The following is a 25,502-nucleotide window of genomic DNA, read 5'->3' on the forward strand; positions in this document are numbered from 1 at the left end:
TACCAGCTTAATATTGGCATTTTAATTCGTTGTTACAATGGGGTACACTTGGTTTTTAAAGTTATCCTTTGAGAAGAAAGTAAAAATGTACTATTTGCCTACCTCCACTCAGGCTTCTTGCTGTATAATCGTTTTTCCAGGTTACGATGTACATAGCTCTTAAAATCTACATGTACTATTATAATGTTCTTTCCCATAGACTCTTGTAATGTATTCAAAACCTAAAATTACAGCAAAAGAGCCAAGCAGTAGCATTGTGGGGTTTTTTGGGTTTTTTTTTTGGTAAATGTAAAAATAATTAGATCCAGACTTTGTTTCCTTCTATTTTAAAAAATAAAAATACCTCAGTGCTATGTTTTTCAGTATCGCCTGCATTTCTCCAAAATTAACAACTGCTTTATAAGTGGCACATAACTTGTAAGAATCACATTTTGGATTTATAGAAAGACTATTAAATATTTTTAAATTGCTCTTAGTGACATTTTCTTTTTTTTATTCAACAGCTAGATTAGCAGCTTTTCTTTTGTAGCTTAGATCTGAATTACCAAATTCCCTTAAGTGGTTATGTCCTGCTGCAAGATTGGTGGGACTTCAGAAAGCCATGCTTGTTATTCACATATAAGCTAGTGCTGGATCAGACTACGGGAACCAAGGTCATCAGGCTATGATGGGGCCAATGCTTTCTACAAGGAGATTCTACTACTAACAAACAATCCTCTTTGTTTATATTAAGGCAGTTATTGGGGTGTCTAACTTTACAGAAGGTGTAGTGCAGCCACTGAACCTGCAATTTCTTTGAAGCGCTTTGCTTTACCTCATGGATATTGTTTCTCTACCCTGTAATACACACTCTCTATGGTAGAGGCCTCCTTAAAAGTTTCCAAAAATGAATTTTCTCTTCATCAAAATGTGTTACTGCGTAACTGGATAGTAGAAAGACATTTTACAGCTGAGGACTACGTTTAGGTCTTTTCTTTAGAAGGTAACCAGAGTTACTAAGCAGAGTAAGGCTGGGTAATTAACTGGGTTCTTTCGCAGTCTCTTCAATTGTTCTGGGTCTGTTATATTCCACACAAGGAATACCTGGATATTTCTATAGACCTGGCCTTCAGATTTAAAACAGGCTATTAATGGCATTGTTACCTCATAGGAATATGACACTTGAGTGGAGAGTACAGTTAGCAAACACTAAAGCTGCCATGAAAAAATAAGGCAGCCCTTAGCACAATGAACAATACAGGCTCTGGAAGTAAACTGCCTGGTTTGACTCCCTGTTGTTCTACCATGTCACCAATGGTAAGTTGCTTTTTTTTTTAAACCATATGTTGGTACCTAACACCTCATAGAACTGTGAATGTTATGACAGTGTTTGAGAATGGCTCCTGTTTAGCTACATACCAGAGTCTTTATACTTAATTTAGAAGTTGATCTATAAATACTTATAATACTACTTTACTAAGTTAGTAATTCATATAATACACAAGGAAAACCAAGTACTGGTCACACCAATTTTATTTACATTGTAGCTATGTTACATTGTTTATTCAATATAGAAAAAATATGAATACATTCATAGTATTCTCTTTTAATTTGGTAATTCCACATTGTCAAATATTGACTGTTTTTATATTGGGTGTCCTACCCAATTGAAAAAAAGAAAAAAAAAATGGACCTAGCTAACAATGGTTATTGCATCATGTTATTGATATAAATAGTAACACCATATTTGTCTTGGCTTATGATTAAACTACTGCTTACTAGCTCAGGGAAATATTTTTTAAAATAGAAATTAATTCAGTCTTTCTCCGAGAAAATTTTTAAGTTAAGCCTCTTAAAACACCTCAGTGACCAAGGAGAAAATTCGTTTTCTTTATGAAGGGGGTCATGCTGAAAGAAGATCAAATGGTAGATCCTACCTCACAATGGTTCTGTATATATCAAAACAGAAATGCGGACCTATTGTTAACATAATTATGCTGGAGAAAAATCTACATGTAGGTTTCTTTTAAAAATCCACTTTGTAAATAGAATCAATGATTATCTCTTTTGGATATACTTTCATTAAGTGGGTCAAACTCACCATCAATGCTACAAAATACAATATTTTCCATTACTTTTAGTTGTAATGTACACTATGTACAGAAAATATTACCTATCTTAAGCTAAATACAGATGAACAACTTGTTAAAAACCAGAGTCAGGACTTATAAATAGTGCCGAAAATGCAAATGCCAAAAAAACGATGCCTCCTATGATTGTCACTGGAAGAGAAGAGAAAAAAGTTAAATGTAAGGCAAAATTTCTTATGTCCTGGTATTGTTGCAAAACAAATGAGAGCCAATGTAGCTGCATATTTTTCTCCCAATCTAATAAAATAACCTTGAAAGCAAATTGAACCCCATTCCTGATTCGTTAACAGTAAGAATCGGTTTCTTCTTTTTAGTACTGTTTAAAGACAATTATACTAAGTTGAGACAGAGATGACAAGCAACAGAAGAACTACTCAGTAACTCATCTTAAAATCCAATTACAAAAGAAAATGCAACAACCCCTGACTAAGGGTAATCATTTCATCTTTAAACCTCACAATCCTTTAGAACTGTGTAGACAATTTTCAGCAGAATCTTACACATGGCCTCAACCTATGATTTCCAGTCTTCACACATTTCTCATGTTGATTATTTTACTGGCTTAGAAAATATATGAACAAAAAAGCTGCTATGAATTTAACAGTGTTTTTAGATGAATTTATATTTTACTAACTAACTTCTGCACATGGAAAAGCAGTCTGTGTTTGCACTACTAGGTAACACTAAGGACCTCTAAACAGGTGATCACTTAGATAACTGAAGCTAATACCCCGTTTCTAATTTCCCAATGACTCCAAAAAGTTAGAAATATTTGCTTTTCAATTAAAGAAAAAAAAAAAAAAAAACAAAAAAAACCCTTACCAGTTCTGACGGAAATTTTTTGTGCTATCATTCTTCCTCCTATTACTGCCAATCCAGTGCATAAGCAGTGCCCCACTGTTCCACCCACTGCTACACCATAGGGGTCCTAGAAGCAAATATAAATAGCAGTAATTAGCTAGTTTAAAATTATAGGTGAAACTGCCACTTGAGAAAGGTAACTGTTAAAAGCACCAAAAATGGACAACAAAGCCTAACAATTCTAAAATTCCAGGTGTAACTATGAAATTGTAATGACTGTCTAAAGGATACACTAAGACTAGACCTGAAAGGACAAAAACTAAAACCTTTATTGATAGTATGATTATGCTTCCTGAGAACAGAAACCCTGCTTCTTAAACTCCATGCTTTTAGCTCAGTGCTAGGAACAATGTTCATCCCAAACACATGCTACCAGGGCAAACTGGAGGCAGTCAGGTTGAGGGGATCAGCGAACATTATCCAGAAAAGATAGCCCAGAGCAAGCAGGTTTTAGAGACAATTTACCGCAGAGCACTTCAGTTTCCACAGAGAACCAATTCAGCACGAGAGGAGTCCATAAAGATGGGAACAAAGGGTTACTGGTGTAGTTCAGTGGAACAGCACTTGACTGGCATGCATAAGGTCCTGAGTTCAATTCCCAGCCATGGAGGAGTAGGGTTTTGGCTTTTTTTGTTTTTTTGGTGGTATAAGGGGATTGAAATTAATTTTCTAAAACCAAGTCACCCATGACAGCAGTACCCAGAGATAGCACCGGAAGCATTGCTTTCCTTAAGTTTATTTGTTCCCCGGGTATTTTAAAAGTAAACCTTTTTAAAAATTTTTCCATATTGTTAAGATGAAGAGTGATTATTCAAAGAGCTCATAGAAGTTCATAAAGAATTGAATCAGTTCTCCTCTGTCTAAATTTCCACTCAACTGCAATAAATATTTTATAAAGTAACTTCTTTAGTATAAAGAACAGAAAAACCAAAAGTCACACTTTTAAAGATCTTAGATTGTTTATCGCCAAGCTGGCATTTGATAATATTAAGACTAATTTATATCCTTTGTTTTTTTGACATAGGTCTCACTATGTAGCCTAAGCTGACCTCAAACTTGTGATCATCATACCTCAGCCTCCTTAGTGCTGGGATTATAGGCATACATGACCACATGCACTTCTACCAATTTATATTCTCAACAGGCATACAAAGGAAAGTTGTAAGAATGCTAAGCCACAGAGACAACTGCCACAGCTTTATTTTGGCAAAACTAACATCAGCAAGATGAGAAAAGGGAACAAGTAAATCTGGATACAAGAGCTGTGGACTAGGAGCAAGCAGGTGGATAATTCAAAAGGCAGGTAAGATGCACAGATGTGCACAGTCTAGCTAGGGAAATAATCTCTTGGCCATTGGCTGGCCGAGCAAAGTAACATTGTATGGTTTTACTACAAAAGCAGTCTTTTCTCAAATCACTCACCTCTCTAGCTGCCAAAACAATTGTAGTGAGTTGAGAGCGATCTCCCCATTCTGCTAAGAATGTCAGTGTAAGGGCTTGAACAAAAATGGGTGAAATAAAATGCAACCACTTTTTCTGAGGTATTGTTGTGCTTGTACCCGTTTCAACATCTCCCGGTCCATTTAAGAGCTTGGTTCGTTGAAACTAAAACAAAAATGACATTAATCCTAGCAAGCAAATCACAGTAGCATACAATCACTTAATCTTTCTTTTCAAAAGTATTTAAATTCTCTGAAATATGCTCCAAAGAAACTAAACTTATGTGACCCCAAACTTCCCTTTTGAGAGGAAGTTCATACAGGAACACGTTATATTTGCCATTCCTCAACAGATCAAAATGTCACTACCCTAAATGCTATGGAAGAAGTGTAAAATTATACAAGCTTTTCTGGAGCTTATAATCAACCTAAGGAAGCTAGCTGTCCAGTATTAATTTCTCCACCACATTCACACTAATCCAAAATTGTACCACAGCTAGCTTAGGTGATAAAAACAAAACAAGCTAGTTTTGTGTAGCTCACACATACAAGATGTGGCCAGTGAGAAACCTCTGGATAGTCTTCATTTCTCATTTCCGAGATACTTAACAGTACTATAACTTACTTCTTCATCTTTCTTCTTTAACTCTGCTTGAACTTCTTCCAGTTCTTCTTGACCCTCATCTGGGCTCATCTTTAAACCTTCCCGAAGCATTCTAATGCCAAAAATGGCAAATAATGCAGTTGAAACATAGTATGTATACACCCGGGGGATGACAGTGGTGGCATAGCCAAACAAAACTGCAAGAAAATGCCAGTGGTGCATTTGGTTAATTGTTATATATCACAACAGACTAAAGAAATGATCAACTTCAAGAAATCATTATTTAGCAATCTTACAGGAAAATGGCTCATATTAGAAACTACTCTAGTATGTGGTAACCTTAAATCCGCTTTCCTCCCATGAACATTAAACCCATTGTCTAGCCCGAGGCCCTAATGGCTTACCAAGATAATCAATGGCCCTGTTGAAGATGGCACACATCTTCCACTGGGACTTTGAAGATACTGAACTCCCCTCCAGACATTTTCAGCCAGGAGATAGTTTGCCATTTGCATTGGGTAAGGCATTGTATTTGTACTAGCTTTGATACCATCTAGGGACTTCCATATATAAATGATAATTCTTCAAATTCTTTAATATATAAATCTCTATAGAGAAGAATTATGACAAGATTCTCATACAATATGGTTCAAAGTGTGCTCCTTTTAGACTACTTAAATAAGTATGTCTTAATGAAATTAAAAATCTCTTATAGATTATGTGTATACACACAAAAAACTTTAACACAGGCATGTAATTTCTAGCTCTGTCCATTGAATTGGCAGAGAAAGAAAGACATCTCAGTAACAAAGAAGCCATCTTTCACCCAGCTCTTGGGTTCTAACACCATTCTCCCCTGACTCCTTAAGGAAATGACCATTTGTAAGACTGGGCACAAGATGAACCTGAGTATCCTGTAATTACTAGGTAGTAAAGAAGGGCAAACACAAATCATGGAAGCATGTCACAAGGACACATGAAGCACCTGCAGAGGCTCCCACTGGCCAAATCTACATAGTAGTCAACAAAATAGTTTAAGAGAGCCAGGTACTGGTGCTCACGCCTGTACTTGTAGCTACTTGGGAGGCTGAGATTGGGAAGATGGAGGTTCGAGGGTAGCCCACATAAACAGATCAAGAGACCCCATTTCTAAAATAACCACAGCAGGGCTGGAGGTGTGGTGCAAGCACAAAGCCCTGAGTTCAAAACCCCACTCCAACCAAAAAAATAAATGAACTGAAGAAAGACATTAAAATCTATACTGATAGTAAATAGATGAATAAATGGGAAAGGAAGATGTGCTCTTGTTTATGGTAGAGAGTAGAGCAAACGCCAGAATAAGGAAGTCATTGTTTTGCAAACATTGAGGGAAGGCTTTGATCACGAAAATTATGCTGTATCTACGAGAAATTTTGATAAGGAGAAGGGTATTTGTAGTGTCTTAGTATTTCCCTCAGGGTGCATGTTAGTTGCAAAGAAAAAGACTGTATACAAGGAATGTGGACTGGGCCATCAACATTAACATGCCAGTGAGGGGGAAATGGACATCGTATTTCCATGGGATACTTTTGTACACAATATCACCTATGCTGTTTTGTAGTCAAGAATGCTTATCTTCATTTACTCATGAGGAAATATCAAGCACAAAATGAGGAATAGTCCATTAAGAGGGGAGGAGGGACTGTATTCTTCAAAAACTGTTTATGTCATAAAACTATGCAAACAGCCTAGACTGGCTTGTGTACAGGAGGGGGTGTGGGATCGAGTGCGGGGCATGGTGGTGCACACTGTTAGTCCCCAGCTATTCAGGAGGCAGCGGCAGTCTGAGGCTAGCCCCAGGTAGAAGGGCAGGACCCAACCTGAAAATAACTGAAGCAAAAAAGGGCTGGGGCGTGGCTCAAGTGGCGGAGCACTGGCCTACTAGCAAGCGCAAGGCCCTGAGTTCAATTCCCAGGGCTATCCTCCCCCCAAAATTACTAGGCCAACTGGCAGAAATATGTAGGGAAGACTACTGTTACCAATATATTTACCTGTCTGTAATTTACAGATAAATTATATGTATGCATTACATGCCTACAGATATGTAAGTTATGGGTATGTACATATATAATTGTATTTTAATTAACCCCCCAAAATAGCTCTTGTCAGGAGAGTGACATGCAGTATAATTTTATTTACACAGATCAAACACAAATCCTAAAGCAAATGAGGTAAACTGTTAGCAATGGGTGAATCTGGGCTGGAAGTATATAGATGTTCTTTACACTGTCTTACTCGTACAGCTTTAAAAACTTAAAGTTACTTCCATAAAAAGTTTAAAATTGAAATGTAGAAACCTTTTCAAATCTCCTAAATATGACTATCCTTTTATCTCCGGCTTCTGTAGTATCCCTTATCTATACAGAAGGTGATAGGCAGCAAGACCTCCAGTAGATGCCTGAAACCAAACCCTACACTGTGTTTTTTCCTACACGCTCTGCAGCACTGCCACACTGCTCCAATCTGTAACTCCACGTTTTATGCCCTGGTGCCTCTAACTAAAGTAAGGATTATTTGATTATAGGTACTGTGATACCACCAAAATTGGTCTGAAAACCAAGACTACTACAAAGTAATGATGGGTGTAAATATAACAAGGACACACACTGAACAAAGGGGATAACTTCCGTCTCAGAAAGGATGAAGTGGGATGTGAGATTTTATCTCTACACTGTGCAACTTAAAATGAATGAATTGTGTTCTCCTGGAATTTTCCATTTAATATTTTCAGACTAGTTGACTACAGATAAACCACAGAAAGTGAAACCTTGTGTAATGGGGAACTACTGTAATCTTTTAAAAAAAAAAAGTTACTGATACACACATCTCATTTTTTCTGCTTTAACATCTCTTATTAGGTGCAAAAAACTATGTGGTGGTGTAACTTTGTTTTGTCTTCCCCCAGTTCCTGTCCCTAGGCTCTCCTTTCTTGGGAAACCTTCCCTCTGACACTCAAGCACTTTACTGTGGCAGTACACTGAAATGAAATATTTCAATTTTCTCAACCACTTCTAAATATATCCAGTTAAAACAAGATGCTTCTAATTCTAAGCAAAAGACTAATTAATGTGTAAGAACAGTAACTTGAGAAAGTAATTTCAGAGAAACCTTTTTGGTACAAAAGAACTGGTATACCAATTCTCTGCATTCAGCAAGTCTGACAGAAGACCTTATTGAGTTAACAGCTGATAAATTATTAAAAACCAATTTGATGACAGACCATTGTGACTTTTTGCACTTAGGAGTTCTGAACAGAGGGATATGGCTATAACAAATTCCTTCCCATATTTATTTATGTGAATAAAATTCTCAGCCCTACATCCACTTTTTTAAAAAACAGTGTTGACCCTACTTCATTCTAGCAATAAGTAATACTCATTTACAAACATAGAAACTAATTTTAAAGTAACAGGCCTATCATTAAGAGAAGCATTTCCAGTTTTTAAAAAGTATTTAAATATGATGCAGTGATCCATATAAGAATTTTAAGAAAAACTTACTAGGATAAAATTCAGAGAGGAAATAAGGGAAAGAGTTTATCTGTTTTTTCAAAGGAATTATGGTAATGGTAGGTATCAAAGTATAATAATATTTAGATTGCATTGGACATATTTTCAAACACCATACAAGTTTTGCTTTACACAATATACCAGAAATTTGATCTTTGCAACTCCTTAACTTAAAATGAATGAATGGCATAAGTGAAAACTTACAGATAATTTTAGTGTGAGAGAGGGTATATAGTTTTTCAAAACTACCCAAGATATGCAGATCCCTGGGATAGACTACTTGAAAGGTATAGGTAAGAAGAGCTGTCCAGCTACACTAGTGGAGCCCTTTGCAGAGCAGGGAACAGGCCCCCCCACACACACACAATGGTCTACTAGCTATCCTTGAATCTGGAAGTTTCAGCAAGTTTTCTCTGACACAGTTCAAAGCATCCGAAATAAATGATGTCACCATTTACAGCTCTCCCCATGATCAACATTTGCTTCTGAAGGGAACATTACATTTTTGTGAGATACTCATAATTCCTATACTGAGTGCAAAAATGTGAAAGGTATTCAAATTATTTTGGTTGTTAAAACACTCATATATATGTTTATTAAGACATAAACAAGCATCCAGGCACCCAGAAATGGAACTTGTTCTGTGCTTTGAGAAGTGAGTTTCATTATGATAAAGGGATCATTGGAAAAAGACTCTAAATAAGGTGTCTCAAGAATACCGACACAGCCCAGGAGGTGGGTAGATATTACTATCTCCCGTCAGAGATGAGCAGGCTAATCAAATAACTTATCATGAAGCTATCACATGGCAAGTCAGACTCAGTCCCAGTTTTCCATCAAACTGTGTGGCTTGAGGTAGCTGTGAATCACAGACTAACCTGTGTTCAGTTATTTTAGTATTAAGTTGACTTTCTTATGATATACCACTTTGGGAAATTAAAGCCTACAAAATAGTAAATCAAACAGTAACACCAACAGGGAGTCTAAGAATGCTTCATTTCTTACCATAAGGGTTAAGAACAGCTTAATAAAACACAATAAATTTAAAGTTACTTCTCAGTTATGGATGAGTTCCCAAATGCCCTTCAAGTGGAAAATACGCAATTCTCTGTGGTTTCTTTCTAAAATTTCAAATATAAGTAAGTTTATCTTGACTGAAAAAAAAAGCAACGAATAAATGATGAAGGAGTATATATCTTGGCTGTGAACAAGAGCTAAAAATTTCATTTAAAAAGTGAAATCCAGAGCCAGGTATGGTGACTTAAAACTGTAATTGTAATCCCAGCTTTGTGGGAGGCAGAGATCAAGAGGATCCTGGTTTGAAGCCAGTCAGACCCCATCTCAACCAACAAGCCAGGCATGGTGGTTCACCAAGTTATGTATCTCAGCCACACGAAAGGCGTAAATAGGAGGATCACAGTCCAGGCCAGCCCAGGCAGAACTGCAAAACTCTATCCAAAAAAATAACTAAAGCAAACAGAGGGCTGAGGGGATGGCTCAAGTGGCTGAGGCCCTAAGTTGAAGCCCCAAAAAACAAATGAAAAATCTCTGAAATCCAGCTTTTAAGAATTTATGTACTGAGGGCTGGAGGTGTGGCTCAAGTGGTAGAGAGCCTGCTTTGCAAGCACAAAGTCCTGAGTTAAAACTTCAGTCCCACCAAAAAAAAAAAAAAAAGTAAGAATTATGTAGTAAAACCATATGCTGTCTAATACATTCTGAAACATAACCCAAATTCCAATTTAACTAGGTGAGTGATTCCAACTCAGTGCTACACATGGTGATTTCCCTCAGTTTGGCAAACTCACCTGATAAGCACGTCATGAGGGCCAAGGCAAGCATGGCCCCAGCCAGGACCGTCAGGCGGTGATAGCGCATGGCCATGATGGCTGCTATGAAGAATGTCTTGTCACCCAGCTCAGACACAATGATAACTGATATGGCAGCCACAAATGCATGGATAAAGCCCAGATTTGTTTGGGGAGCCTGATCTTCTTTATTGGTATGAACTGGGGCCGCTGGTGTAAATCCTTTCTGAAATTAAAAAAATACATACTTTGTCAAAATAATTATTTAAGATTCTTTTATTTTGCAAGTGACTATGGTTCAGTTTTTTTGTGGTTATCATAGGTATTTGTCTTACCACTTTGAAAGCCATTAGTAACTGTAGCAATCATTGATGGCTGTAGATCTATATAGTTTTCCAAAATAATTTAGAAAAAGCATATAGACCAGCTATGTCCACACACTGACATTATCTTATTTTCTAAGTACGTGTTATCTAACATTTAGTTCTTACCTATATCTCATTCAAATTTTTATTAATTTGGGTAGAAGACCCAGGTACATTCAACAAACATTCAAGTGACAGGAAGCTGAGAGAAATTTCACTGACACTGAAAAGGACAAAGTAGAATCCAAAAGCTCTCACAGGTTCAACAAGAGTTAGATCTAGCTAAGGCAAGGTTTAGTATAGCTGGATGTACAGATGGCACTATGATGAAGTCTAAAAATATCCTAGAAGGTAATGTGGCCTAATAAAAAGACAAAGCAAGTAGGACACAGTGGTTCACACCTCTAAACCCTAGCTACTTAGGAAGTTGAAATAGGAAGGACTGTGTGGTTGGAGGACAGCTGACAAAGTTCACAAGACTCCATCTCAACCAATCACTTGGCACAGTGGTGCATGCTGAGGGAGGGTGGGATTCTAGGCCAGGTTGGACCAAAAAAAAAAAAAAATCATGAGACTCCATTAGAAAAAAGCTGAGTGTGGTGGTGTATGCCTATCATTTGAGTTATTTTGGGATCACAGTCTAGGCCAGTATGGGCAAAAAGTGAGAGACCCTATCTCCAAAATAACCAGAGCAAGCCAGGTGCCAGTGGCTCACACCTGAATCCTAACTACTCAGGAAGCTGAGATCCAGGAGGATCACAGTTCGAAGCCAGCTCAGGCAAATAGTTCACAAGACCCTAGCTTGGAAAAAAAATACCCAACACAAAAGAAGGGGTGGTGGAGTGGCTCATATGAGGCCCTGAGTTCAAACCCCAGTACAAAAAAATAGACTAGAGCAAAAAGGGCTAGATGCATGGTTCAAGTACGAGCTCGAAGCCCTGAATTCAAACCCCAAACCACCAAAAAAAAAAAAAAAAAAAGACAAAGCAGAGTCTTGGTTGGCAAAATGTAAATGTGACAGAACCCCATAAGGTAATGTGCATTGGTGCTTAAAGGAGTTAATGACAAGCCCAAGAGTACTCTTGTGCTTCACAGCCCTTCCCCGGAGTTCTGTGGACTGGGCTGGGCCCACCCTGTCAGAAGGCACTGACTGCCAAAGCTCACCAGGAATGGAAAGATTCTAAAAATGTCTCCTCCTGCTGACCCCAAAGCCAGACTGTTGAGCTGAGAATTTGTTTACATTTTTAAGAGGGTGTACAAAAATAGGAAGAGGAATGGAGGACAAGAAAGAAGAAAGGACAGCAGAAGGAAGAAAAGCAGTGAAGAAAGATTATACAATAGAGATTCTATATAACTTGCACAAATGTGACCTGCAAAACCTGGAATATTTGCTAGCTAGTTCATGACTAAAAAGAATTTGCTGGCTTGGGCTCTCAGGCAATCATAGGAGAGACCAGGAAGGATAGGGTATCCCAATAACTAGCAAGTATATGAGTCATCCACCCTATATGGCCTCAAGGAATAGAATTAAAAGGTGGTGACAGGTTTTAGCTTAATATGGAGAAAAGATTTCTATCTCAAGAAAAGATGGACAGGGCTGCCAGAGAAGGTGGTCATTCACTGCTCAGTGTCTTACTTCTAAAGCGAACTGCCACTCACTGAAAATGGGCTGCACACTGTTCTCAAAACAGTGCAACTGTGTCTTCCAGGGGGACTCGGTGATGTTTGGAAACATTTCTGATTGTCACGACCGAAGAAAATTTATCGGCATCTAGAGGATAAGGCTAGAGAGGCTGCTAATTATCCTACAGCGCACAATGGCTGCATGATCCCCACCACAAAGAATTAACCCAAAATGTCAATAGTTCTAGGTTGAAAAACCCTGGGTTAGATAAATCACTTCCAAAGGTCTCTTCTAATCCTTGTAAATTATCTTTAATTTAAAAGGCTGCCAATTTTTAGAAAACTAAAAGATAAAAAGGAAACCTGAGAACAAGTTTTAGATAAGGTAAAAACAGAAATAACAAGCATTACATGACATCATAATAACCGCAGTAGAGTCCAGAAACATTTTGGCACGAGATCTGTGAGCTAAAAATTTTTAACATTTACCAATTTAAAGCTCTTTGCAGCCTGGGCTCTTAGTGAAGCAGGCAGCATTTTAAGGGCTTCTAGTGTTCTCTCCATCACAACATCAGTTCCACCTAGGCAGATGTTCGAGCATTTTTTCTGTTCCAATAGCCAATGCACATTAAACATCGTAAAAGACAAAGGTGTTTTAGCTAGGCTCTCCTTAATACAATGTTTGCCTATTGAATAAGCTTTTTTTTTTTTTTTTCTTTTTTGAGACAAGGTCTCACTATACAGCCTAGGCTGATGATCCCAGTTCATCCTTCAGAGAGCTGGTATTATAGGCATGCACTGCTATGCCTGGATGTATAAACCTTTTAGAGTGACAATCACAAAATTTCAGAATCTGAAATCTTAAAAAATTTCACAGATAAATATCAATTATGATCATACAGGCCCAAGCTCAAAAAGAAAATGTTTACTTTTTAAATCAAACCACAATGGTGATCAAGACTGTCTAATTTCATGGTTTTATAATTCCCAGCCACAACCACTCTGGTCATGTTAGTCTCTGTTCCTCTGTGAAATGTGGATAAATAAAACTTGCTTTCATTACAGCAAAGCAAAACAAAGAACCGTACATATTCTTAAAACTTTCCTACATAGAGAACACAAGAAAATTCAACTTCCAGCTCTTGTCACTTATCAAGCCAGTCCTGGATAGCCAAAATCACAGTTACCAACCAACCATGGTAATAAGAATTTAAGACAAATGCATTAGGGTACTGTGGAGCCAGAAGACTTTTTAAATTACAATATTAACAGTGCCAGAAAACGACCAGTTACCATTCATTTATTGCTCACTATGAGTAAGAACCATGTCCTTTGTTTAATCCACCTTCACAGTGACATAGAATACAGGTTAAATTCTTGGGTTCTGGGATCATACTGCCTGGATTCATATCAAAGCAATGCCAGTTGCTGTGACCTTGGGCCAGTAAGTAAAATTCCTGTGACTCAATTCCATGTGTAAAATACTATGCGTCATAGCATTGTTTGAGGTGTGGGTGAAGAAAGTTCTTCGGATGGTGCCTTGTATACAGTAAGCACTTACTTTGTTTTTAAACAGATAAAGATGCCTTTATTTGTAAAACATGGCTGAACTATATACCAGCAAGCTCAGACGATTTTGGAACTGATCATGCAGCACGGAGCAATGCAAGGAGGAGCAGTAAGAGCTCCCAGTCGCGGGCACCAAAGCAGTCAGTTTTTAAAGCACCACACAGGATGCCCAGCTTACTAATCTTCCTGAAACTAATTCTGTCATGGCATGTCATTGTTTAAAAAACTGTTATGATCTTTTTTAGACCTAGAACATAAAACCCAAACACTTAATTCTGCGAACTATCCAACACTTCCCATCTAATCACACACCACTTCCCAGAACGAACCCACTACTCCTGCTTGGATAAGCCACAGCAACACTATTTAATAGAAAATAATGCAAAACAAGACATGAGATAACTTTACATTTTCTGGTGGTAATTTCACATTTAAAAAAAAACATAAAAATTATTTTTAATAATACTTTAACCCAAAACACTACTATTTAAATCATAAGCAATATTTTTAACATTGCACATGATTTTTTTTTTTTTAAGACACAGTTTTGCTATGACGTAACCCACGCTGGCCTTGAATTTTTGATGCTTCTGCCTTGGCCTCCTGGGTGCTGGGATTACAGACGTGCTCTGCCACTCCTGGCTTTAATGAAATATTTTAACATTGTTTTTTTCCCATGTTGTCTTCAAATTCCAATTGCATATCTCCTCTCCACATGTGCCTCATGGCTACAGTACTGGGTGGTGCAACTTGAGAGAGCACTATGCTCCTGCTAAGCACAAGCCTTCCGTCAGACAGGCCTGCTTCCTTCCTCCCTCCTCTTCATCATCCCTGTTCATCCACATTCCAAGATCCAACTCAAGGAGAAGGTCTTGAGCAAGACCCATAGCTCCCCTAAAATACAACTGAACGCATACCGTGGGCCAAGAGTCATGGCAGGGATGTGACAGAAAGTTTAAGATAGGAACGCTCAGGAGTTGATCCTTTTGTATTAAAAACATGTATTAATGTAACGCTGTGCTCTGTAATAAAAGAGACGGCAGGGAACTGTTAAATGGTAAGCCCCCATACTAGAATACTATGGAGCTTTTAGCCTCTAAACTTGACTTCAATCCACTGAAAATTAAATCTCTAGCTCTGATAGTTCTCCAGCCTTTTTTAGCTCCCACCTTTCACCATGAACTTACCTTTCATTTCTGCTCTTACTGTTTTGAACTTGGCTACATTTTAACACTTGGTAGTTATAGAGCTCTATTGCGTGTTTCAAAAAAGGAAAGAGGCTTCTCAGGTTACTGATGTCTCGCCATATTGATACGATATTTCTTTAAGGATCTGCATCCAAAACCATAATGTCTCTCTTTGAAATGTAAAGTTCTAATCTAATCAGTTCCTGAATGAGTCTCTTCTCTTCATCATCAGGAGACTCAGTATTTCACTAAATATGCCAAATACATAGGAAGTATTTCATTCTTCTAGCTTTGCTTTGCCATCCCAACCATGCATGAACCTCCTGGATATGTGGGGGTTTTAATGTTCAAGGTAAAAATACACACACGTTCTCCTTATTTTTTTTCGGTGGTACTGGGGTTTGAACTCAGGGCCTCACACTTGCTAGGCAGTGCTCTACCACTTTGGTAACTCTGCCAGTTCTTTTGTGTGTGTGGTTTTCAAGATATGATCTAGAGTCTCACACACTATTTTCCAGGGCTGGTTTTGAACCATGATCCTCATGATCTCTGTCTCCTGAGTAGCTAGGATTACAGGTGTGAGCCACTGACACCAAATATACGTATAGATTTAAATCATATTAGTACTTCAAATCCTGAAGAAAGTGGATGCTAGTAGAAACTCATCACTGAATAGGCTGGTGCACATGCCTCAGGGTATCTACCTATACATCCAGAATGCTATTTTGTAGAATCTAACAAACTAGAAACACATCAGACATACTCTAACTGGATTGTTGTGCTTACTGATATTTTCTGCTTCAGTAAAACTGACCTGCAGACTTAGTATTAAAGTCTGCACTGAATGCTATTTATTTATTTATTTATGGCAGTACTAAGGGTTGAACTCAGGGCCCACACGTGGTAAGGAGGTGTTCTACCACTTGAGCATGTCCCCAGCCATTTTTGCATTGGTATTTTTGATAGGGTCATACTTTATGCCCTGGTCAGCCTGGGACTGTGATCCTCCTATCTGTGCTCCTCGAGTAGCTATGATGACAGGTACATGCAAACATGCGGCCCTGGCTAAGATGGGGTCTTTCAAACTCTTTGCTCCAGCTGGCCTTGAACTGAGATCCTCCCAATCTCCACCTCCTAAAAGCTAGGATTATAGGCTTGAACCACCACGGCCAGCTCTAAGTGTTATTTTTACTTAACCATTTCCGGTTGACAATCTGTGTGATGATCAGTTGTATGTACCATCCAGTCTAGGCTACAGCCCCCAGTTATGCAATTAAAGTGTGGTGTAGCAATGCAAGTAATTTGTGGATGTGATTATAGTCCATATCAGTTGACTTTAAGTAAGAGACTTTTCTGAGATAAGATCACATTCAGTCATTTCAAAGGCATTAAGACTAAGGCTGAGGTTTCTTTGCAAAGCACAAAGTACAGATGTTAAAGCAGCTTAGGACTACTGACTATTGGATGGCCTCCTCTATAGATAACTAAATATGCCTAGTCAGTCCTCACAATTGCCAAATCCTTGTTATCAATCTGGAAAGAAAGAGAGGGAGGAGGAAGAGAAGGAAGGAAGAAAAAAAGGAAGAGGATGGGGGGGGGTGGAGAAAAATCAAAGGAAGGAAGGGAGAAAGGGAAGACAAACTTAGAGAATGGATTTAGGAGAATTGATTTAGGATTGAGAGTGTAGGATACTTAACAGTAGGGGCAACTACTTGAGCTACTAACTAGGTACCAGGTATTTTCCCATACCTCATTTTATTTGATGGTAAGGAAACTTAACACAAGAGGAGAAACAGAGGCTAAATAGGCTTAAACAATTTTACCAAGTTCATGTAAGCTGAACTGTTGTTAAGAGTCCTTAAGAATTTAAGTGAACAGTTATCAGTGTCAAATGAGAACTGAAAGACTTTTGGATTTAGCAATTTGCAAGGTTACAGGTATCCTTCAAAATGGAATTTCAATTAAAAAAAGCAAGGAGTGAAGCTAGAAAGCAAGATTAACCCAAAGAGCAAAAGCAGCTAATGCCCTAGAAGTCTGGTTCATAAAACTGAGTTATAGGAGCCTGGCGCTGGCGCCTCATGCCTGTAATCATGCTGCTCAGGAGGCAGAGATGAGGAGAACTGTGGTTTGAACTCAGTCCCAACAAACAGTTTGGGAGACCCTATCTCAAAATACCCAACATAAAAAAGGGCTGGCAGAGTGGCTCTAGTGGTAGATCACCTGCCTAGCAAGTGTCAGGCCCTGAGTTCAAACCCCAGTTCCACCAGAACGAAACAAAAGAAACCTGAAGAACAGATGAAAAGGGAGAGAACATAGGTATTCAGGAAGTACTATGGGTCCCAAAGAAGTAGGAACATGCACAGAGAGGAGGTGTGGAATGGATGACAGCTGTGTTCAAAAGGTGAAAAGGGTAGAAAATGCAATCATGAGATGCACTCGGGAGGGTCAGATGTGGGAGGTGCAATTCCAACTCTGGACCTCCACTATTAAGCAAAGGGATACTAGGGTTCTCCAGTTACACAAATTGCATCTTGAGAACAGGGTCAGCAACTTGTAATTAAAAAGAAAACTTGCTGAATAAAATTCTACTGAAAGCTAAAACTTTAATTCCAAATTAGAAAATTATAAAGTTTCCTCATTTAAAAGGTATCCTTTTTTCACCACCCCCTCACCCCACAGTACTGGAGTTTGAACTCAGGGCCTCAAGCTTGTTAGGAAGGTGCTCTACTACAAAACTATCCTTTAGGACTTTCATGATCCTCAATAGAGAGTGTAAACAAAGAAAAACTAATTCCTCTTCTGCTCTAGAGTTGAATGAACACAAATGCAACCATATTGAAGCTGATAAAGATAACTGTATCAAGGATCCCCACCTACACATGATGAAACTAAAGGTGCTTGCTCTGAAACAAAAGCTACTGCTTGCTACCAAGAAAAAGACTGATGTCCCTGCAGAAAAACGAAAACAAAAAAACAAAGGTGCTCAACAAAAGTTATCAAATAGGAAGAGTATCTGAAGATAAAAGCATCAGAGAAAAATGCTTAGAACTGATAAAAGTCAGAAAAGCCTTTTCCAGACATTATAAAAATGCACAAAAATAAATACATGTAATTTGGGGCTGGGATGTAGTTTAGTGGTAAAGCTCTTGCCTAGCATCTGGGAGGCAAGCACCAAAAAAGAAAAGACACACATACATACATGCATAACTTAGACAATGGACAAACCTGTTTTAAAAGACTGCCTAAAAATTAAAGACATAACTTTTATTGTAAATATTCATTATTATGTCTTTGTATTTGTTGATGACTTAGTTGTTTTTAAAATACTTTATTTTTAATAATGTTACATGTGAATTCATATTAAAATATATTTTAAAATTATTTTTTCACTTTTTAATTTATTAAACATTTAAGCAACTTTGTTATTGTTTCATAATGTATATATAAATTTACACGTCTGAAATGTATTACATTGTTTCACTGATTTTTCTTAATGAATTATTTTATGATAGAATACCACCATGTAAACTGAGTATCATAATAATCATTTCATTTAGAGGAGGTCATTATGAGTAAATGAGTCCTCATAGCTGATGGTCTTAATCTTAGCTGTGGAGAGGCAAGAATCAGGAGATTGGACAGGATGGAGTAGGACTGCAACCTACTTAAATATTCTGTGGAAGGGGAAATGCCAAAAAATAAGGAACCAAGAACCTGTGCTGAGTCAGGTAATAGGATTTTGTGACTTTACCAACAGTGCTATGCAACCAGAATAGTTGTTCTTTAAGCTTCCAGAATATGAAGTAAATTATTAATGACTTTAATCTAACTGATCTCCCCCAACTAAGGGACTTATGCTTTATAGCTGTGTATATAAATAAATAGATATAGATATATCACCTGCCCAGAGAAGAAATAAGAAAAAAAAAAGTCAACTAAGGTCACCAAACACAAAGAGTATAAAAGAAAGGCTCCAAGTGATCAATGGCACTTTTTCTCATGGGTTTGTAAATTGGGGTTTATTCATGACCATAAGCTAACTGAGTTTCTCCAACTTTTTAACCAAATTATAGAGAAAAAACATACCAAATGCTTGCAGAGAGCCGGGTGTGGAAGTTCAGCCACTTCCCTTGAAAGTGCCCAGTAAGATCAGCTACATGTTCATAATATATCTTCCACCTAAATTTCTGCCCATGAAGACGCAATGGTCCCTCCATTTTCAGAAACCCACTCTCACACACTGGTATCAAAAGGTTAAATTTAAAAGGATGTTTAAAAACAAAAATCTGCATGCAGTTGCAAAGCACATCAGCTGAAACTGAGATATTCAGCACAGCTGAGCCTTTGCTTTTATAGCTATTAAACCGTACTTTCATCATTTCTTATGTCATTGAACCCAAGCAAATGACAAGTAGTTTAGAAAATGTGTGAAAGAAAATAAAGTTAAAAAAAAATGAGCCACATCAAAAAATTATATAAAGTGTAATTAAAATGAGACAATTATATTCTGCTACAACATATAGGATATTAGAATAGGGCTGGCAGTGTGGTTTAAGTTGTAGAGCACCTGCCTAGCCCAGTCATGAGACCTGAGTTCAACCCCCAGTGCCCACCAAAAAGGGCTGAGGTCGTGGCTCAAGTGAAGGCTTGCCTTCAAGCACAAGGCCCCTAGTTCAAACCCCAGTACAACCAAAAATAAACATATAAATATTAAAGAACCGCATAAAATAAATGGAATTATTAAAGGGAAAAATCATATTGTACCAGCCTCTTCTCTCCACACCTTTAGTTTTAAGGACAAGGACCTTTTAGACCACTTAATGTAGTCATTACACACTGTTTCTACCACTGTTGCCTTTACTTTGCATGCCTAGATTTTATTTCCAACTTCCTAAAAAGGATTATTAGTATCTATAACTACCACTATTTCTGAAAGAGAACTAAAACTTCAATGAAATGCCTAGAAAGTTACACATTCATAAATGTCACAGTTCCTTTACCCCAAATAGTTATTGTTTTAAAATAAACTCCTGATACTCAGTTAAGTAGCAGGCTAAATGATGAATACTAAAGTTCACAAATCAGCATTTCAGTTCAATTTCAGATGTGGATGTGTGGAGCAGGAAAAGTTCAGCCAGAAATTGACAATGTGACTGTCTGAATGGGAGCCCCACTCTGACCTTGGCTAGGGGAGGCCTGGTGGGCAGAAGCCCACTCTCCAGTCCCTCAACCCCCAGCTGCCAGTTGGAGCCCCTGGCTTCTCCTTATGGTAAAAGACCCAAGCTTCTGGTAAACCTCTGGCCTGATTGGTACCATACTGTTATCATGAGACATTTATAACTCTTGAGTTCAGTGCTTCTTTTTCTTCTTCCCTTTTTTTAACTTTGCAAAAGTCTAGAATTAACAGCTGTATAATCAGTTGCAACTAAATTTCTAAACTAGTATCAACCCATGAATGGAGAGAGTCACACTGCAGGCACCAGATGATAAAAGTCTAGTTTTTCTCAGTTTCGTTTAGTGAATCAGAAAAAGAGAAGGAAGAAGAAGAAAAAGAATGGATGAATACTATTGCAAATAGTTTTTTGTTTGAGTTCATTTTTACAGCCAGTTTTTCCATAAAGACATTTAATAAGTGGTAGAAACTAAAGATACAAGTATTTCATTCTCAGAACATTATTTAAAGGTAAGAAAGGCAGACAAAACAGTGTACAAGTTATAAGAACCCAAGGCAGCAGGAGTAAATACAGCCATAGACAGAAATAAACCACAGACAGAAACAAAATGTTAAGGTCCACCAAAAATGGGCAAGGGAAAGTTAGGTATCAGAATCAAAGACTTCAACCATTAAAATCATTAATAAACCAGGCACTGGGCTCACACCTGTAATTTTAGCTACTCAGGAGGCAGAGATCAGGAGGATCGCCATTCGAAGCCAGCCCTGGGCTATTAGTTCAGGAGATCCTACCTTGAAATAAGCCCATCATAAAAAAGGGCTGGAGGCATGGCTCAAGTGGTAGAGCACCTCCCTAGTAAGTGTAAGGCCCTGAGTTCAAACCTCAGCACTGCCAAAAAAAAAAAATCATTACTAAACAAATGCTTTAAAGTTATGGCTGGGTATGGTGACTCTTTTCTACAATCCTAGTTACCTGGAAGTAGGGATGGGAAGTATGTGGGTTCAAGGCCAGCCCAGGCAAAAAGTTCACAGGACCCCCACCTCAATGGGCACCTGTCATCCTAGCTTTGTGGGAAGCATAAATAGGAGGACTGCTGTCCAGGCCAACCCAGGCATAAAGTAAGACCTTATCTCAAAAATAACCAATGCAAAAAGGGCTGAAGCATGGTCAGGAGGCAGAGTGCCTGCCTGGTGAAGCCCTGAATTTGATTCCCAGCCCCCAGTACCACCATCGTACCATTATATGATACAATGAATGCTAAAATTTCGGGGATCTGGATTCTAGTTCTGGTCCTGCTGAGAACTGTCTTCTAGCTCTGGATATCAAACCATCACTTCCAAACCTGTTTCCCCATTTATGAACAGGATATGGCACCTGCTCTACCTGCTTAGTGTGCTGTTGTGAGGATGAAATCAGCTCACAGAATCTTAACTTCTCCATAACTAAGTCTCTTCCTAGGGGCCAGTTACTCAACTTTTTCCTGAGTACTTCCAGTAAGGGGAATTTCATTATTTCTCAAGATCCATTACTACATTCTGGACAAGTCTGATTCGTAGAAAGTTCTAGCTGTGTGAAACCAAAAATCACCCTCTTAAGAAATTTCCATGGGAATGAAAAGTCACATTATTCAAGAGAAAAGATATCCTTTAAACAAGGAAATTTAGGGGAAGGCTCCACTCCAGAGAGTAGGTATTCACTGGTTCTTAACGTGGTAAGGGTTTTAACCTGGGGGCTTCAAGGTCTGAGTGTGTTAGGGAGGTCTTTTGTTTGGGAGAGACTGGCAAGAGAGCACATGGTATGTCAGAGAGTTCTTGAAGGACTTTTTCTTTTAAGAGTATGTAATACGTGAGAAGGGAGTGGTGGCTTGGTAAAAAGCCCTGGGCTTAGCTGAAGCCAGATCATGAAGAAACCTGAATGTCCACCCTGCTACAGGCTGGACTGAAATACTATACCAGGGTAGCTCACTGACGATCTCTGACAAGATGGTGGAATTCGATGTTTAGGCTGATTATTTGGATGAACATCTGCAGGAGGCATACTGGATGTAGCGGGTGGAACATCAAACTGTTCACTACTAGAAAAGACTAAAGAAATCCAGAATTTAGGAGTCAAAATTGGAAATGGAGAGAGAACTCAAGACTGAGAGGGAGAAGAAATTGTAGAGTGCTGCCAAGTGACTAAGAAAGGAGTGTCCCTATTAACAAAGATTAAGAAGCTAATTTAAATTGATTTAGTGAAGGTCAAACAAAATACAGAATTCTGATTTACTTATAAATTTGTTTTGGCATCCCCCAGCCCTGCAACACTGTACTGTCAAAGACTGACTGTTCCTCTGCCTGCCTAAGTAAGGGCTACTTCCTGCAAGCCAAAGCACGTTTTAAAAAGTGAAGAGTCGCCGTGCCTAACCCATTTGTGTTGTATTTGGCAAAACCCACAGGGTGTGCCGAGCCGAATTTGGCTAAGCAGTTTTAGATGCGCTTTTCCATCAGTGAAATGGCCGATGTGATCATCCCGGGGAATACTGAAAGTCTCCCAGCTGCCCTGTGCTAAAAAACTTTCTAGTTGCATGAGTATTCCTGGGATTCCCAGCAGACGCATCTGATGGCTGGGACGCCCGCTCCGGAGCAGCATCCTGTCCCCAGGAACCCAAGGTCCCCGGCACACTCCCAGCGGGGCTCTCCCTTTCCCTGCCCCCACAAGCAGCTGGACGAGGCCGGCCTCACCGGGTCGCCCTTCTCCCGGCGCGCAGGGGCCGGCTCCCCTCCCCCAGCAGGCGCCCAGAGGGCGGCGCTCTGGGCGGCCCGAGCCTGGTACCCGGCGCAGCCGGCTCCGAAGCTTCGCCCGTCCCATCCCCGCCTGCCTGGCCCGGCCCGCTCACCTCCGCCCGGGCCGGCTCGGGGCCCTGCTCGGCTGCGGGCTGTGGCTGCAGCTGCTGGGCAGGCGCCGGCGGCTCCTTGTTCCGGTGGCTAAGGTCTTCCTCCGGGCCGGCCCAGACGCCGGCCGGGCCCCACAGCAGCGGAACCAGCAGCAGCAGAAGCAGCCGCGGCGCCGATGCTCGGCCGCTCCCCCGGGCCGCGGCCGCCATCCCGCCCGCCCGCCGAGCCAGCCGCGCACGGGCGCTGCAAGAGGAAGTGCCGGCGACGGGAAGCTCCGACCCTGATCTCCCGAGGCGGCGCGACCGTCTCGCCTCGCCGCGGCTCAGACACTAGCCCGCACCATGCGGGAGGTAGGAGAGACCGGCAAGAGGCTGAGGCCAGGCCAGGCCCTGGTCCGCGGCCGCCGACTCGATAGCAGCGTTCTCCCGCGGCCGCCGCACGACTCCTCCAACTGCCTCAGCGCGGCCCTGCCCCAACTCCTGCCAGGCCCCGCCCTCGGGCCCGGCGGCCTCCCATTGGCCCGGCGTCCGCCTCGGCGTCGTGACGTGTCGGGCAGGTTGAGGTGCGGCTCGCGCGCTCCGCCCATTGGACCAGCCTCTCCCGGCAGGTACCCAGCGCCGGCCGCTTTTCCCCCGCCGGCATCCCCCTTTCCTCGCATTGCCCCACCGACCCAGGACAGCACGGCCACTACTTATGCTTCCTACTGAGCCTCCGGCCCCAATATCCAGACACGTCTTTCTCTGCTCTTAGCCTTTCTTTCATGTCAAATCAGCCCCAGCGCCTCTAGTTACGTGGCAGTTCTGCCACACCTAGCTGGATTCCGCCCTTCTCCGCAGATTCTCAGTGCCACAGTCCTGAGGACCTACTACAGAGAATATTCTTAGGGGGTCAAAGTGGATTTGTTTTTAAGCTTTGAAAACTTTGTTTTAAGATATCGTTTGCCTATAGATACCCTCAGAACAAAAGTGTCTAACATTGTGCTTGCCCTGCAATGCCTTTTCAACTTGGACGCCCTGGTTTTGTGCTGCACCTTGGATTGACCTCATAAAATGTTGAACTTTTGAAGTAGAGTGTTTAGGAGTTTTGCAGGATGAAGGTTGGGGTGGGCAAGACTAGATGCAGGAAAGGGTGGTTGGTTAGGCTTGAGAAATATGTTTACTTCTTATAAGAAGAAAAGTCAAACAGGAATTGAACAGACAGTTCTCAAAGGAAATACAAATGGCTAATAAATACATGAAGAAATGCTCAAGATCCCTGGCTAAAAGGAAATGCAAATCAAAATAACACTGAGATTCCATCTCAGAATGGCTACCATCAATAAAAGAACATACACTATGATGGGTTGTAAATTAAACACTTTGGAAATCAGTATGGAGGTTCCTCAAGAAACTAAAATTAGAACTACTGCATGATCTTGCTGTACCACTCCTGGGAATATAAGGAATATAAGTCAACATTCAATAGAGATACATGTCCACCTACGTTTATAGCAGCACTATTCATAAGAGCCAACTTATGGAATCAGCCTAGGTCCCCAACAGATAAAGAAAATGTGGTATGTATACACAATGGAATTTTATTCAGTCATAAAGAATGAAATTATGTCATTTGCAGGAAAATGGATCAAACTGGAGATTACCATGTTGAGCAAGATAAACCAAGTTCAGAAACACAAATATTGCATGCTTTCTCTCATATGCAAAATCTAGACCTAAAAATAATAATGATATGACATGATTATAAAAGGGGGACTTTGGGAGAAAAGTGATGGGGGTCGAATATCATCTATTTATCTATATGTATATATGCATGAAAATATAGACAGGATGAACTTAATCAAAGTACATTACATACATATATATAAATATCACAATGAAACCCATTTGCACAATTAATTTATGCTAATAAACTTTTTTAGAAAAGCTAAGCTACTTAGTTACCTGAAGTTTACACCCAGCCTCTAATTTAAAAAATGAACAAGTAGTACTAATCACGTGCCAGGTATTTTCCATGCATCTGCAATATATTAAGTCTGTACTCTGTAGTGTTAGAAGAAGTTAATCTGCCAGAACAGTCTGTGGCAAAGTGGACAAGCCTACTTTGAGTCCAATAGTACCGGGCTATGTTACATGTTAGTAAAGCTGCTGACTGTGTTCCTACTGTCTATAATTCCCTTGCTCCATTCTCTCCTTGTAAAGTCCTACTCCTATTTCCAAAACCTGTCAGGAAGACTTTGCTGTCTTTCTTAACACCTCCCCCTACAGGATACTTCTTCCTTCATGCTGTCACTTATGCATGCTCTAGTGTAGCCAGATGTCTCCT

The 25,502-nt window shown here is 39.7% G+C and overlaps 1 protein-coding gene across 1 annotated transcript; it reads right to left on the minus strand.

The window, feature by feature from the left end:
* Window positions 1–1,494: 1,494 nt before the first annotated feature.
* Tmem165 (transmembrane protein 165) lies at window positions 1,495–23,641 on the minus strand. Its single transcript, XM_020183422.2, has 6 exons — window positions 23,183–23,641; window positions 10,387–10,612; window positions 5,055–5,230; window positions 4,413–4,595; window positions 2,952–3,057; window positions 1,495–2,261 (listed from the first exon to the last, which is right to left on the minus strand). The coding sequence occupies exons 1-6, from the start codon at window positions 23,387–23,389 to the stop codon at window positions 2,185–2,187; spliced, it is 975 nt and encodes a 324-aa protein (XP_020039011.1). The 5' UTR covers window positions 23,390–23,641; the 3' UTR covers window positions 1,495–2,184.
* Window positions 23,642–25,502: the final 1,861 nt, after the last annotated feature.

Source organism: Castor canadensis, chromosome 9, assembly GCF_047511655.1.
Source record: "Castor canadensis chromosome 9, mCasCan1.hap1v2, whole genome shotgun sequence".
NCBI classification, from domain to species: domain Eukaryota; kingdom Metazoa; phylum Chordata; class Mammalia; order Rodentia; family Castoridae; genus Castor; species Castor canadensis.

What these genes read in the sequence shown, in the direction of transcription:
- Tmem165 (XM_020183422.2), bottom strand. Translation starts at nt 23,389, where the DNA reads ATGGCGGCCGCGGCCCGGGGGAGCGGCCGAGCATCGGCGCCGCGGCTG. An exon ending in CCGAGCCGGCCCGGGCGGAG is followed by an intron (nt 10,613 to 23,182) that starts GTGAGCGGGCCG and finishes TTTTAATTTCAG; the next exon opens with AAAGGATTTACACCAGCGGC. An exon ending in CCTCATGACGTGCTTATCAG is followed by an intron (nt 5,231 to 10,386) that starts GTGAGTTTGCCA and finishes ATTTTCTTGCAG; the next exon opens with TTTTGTTTGGCTATGCCACC.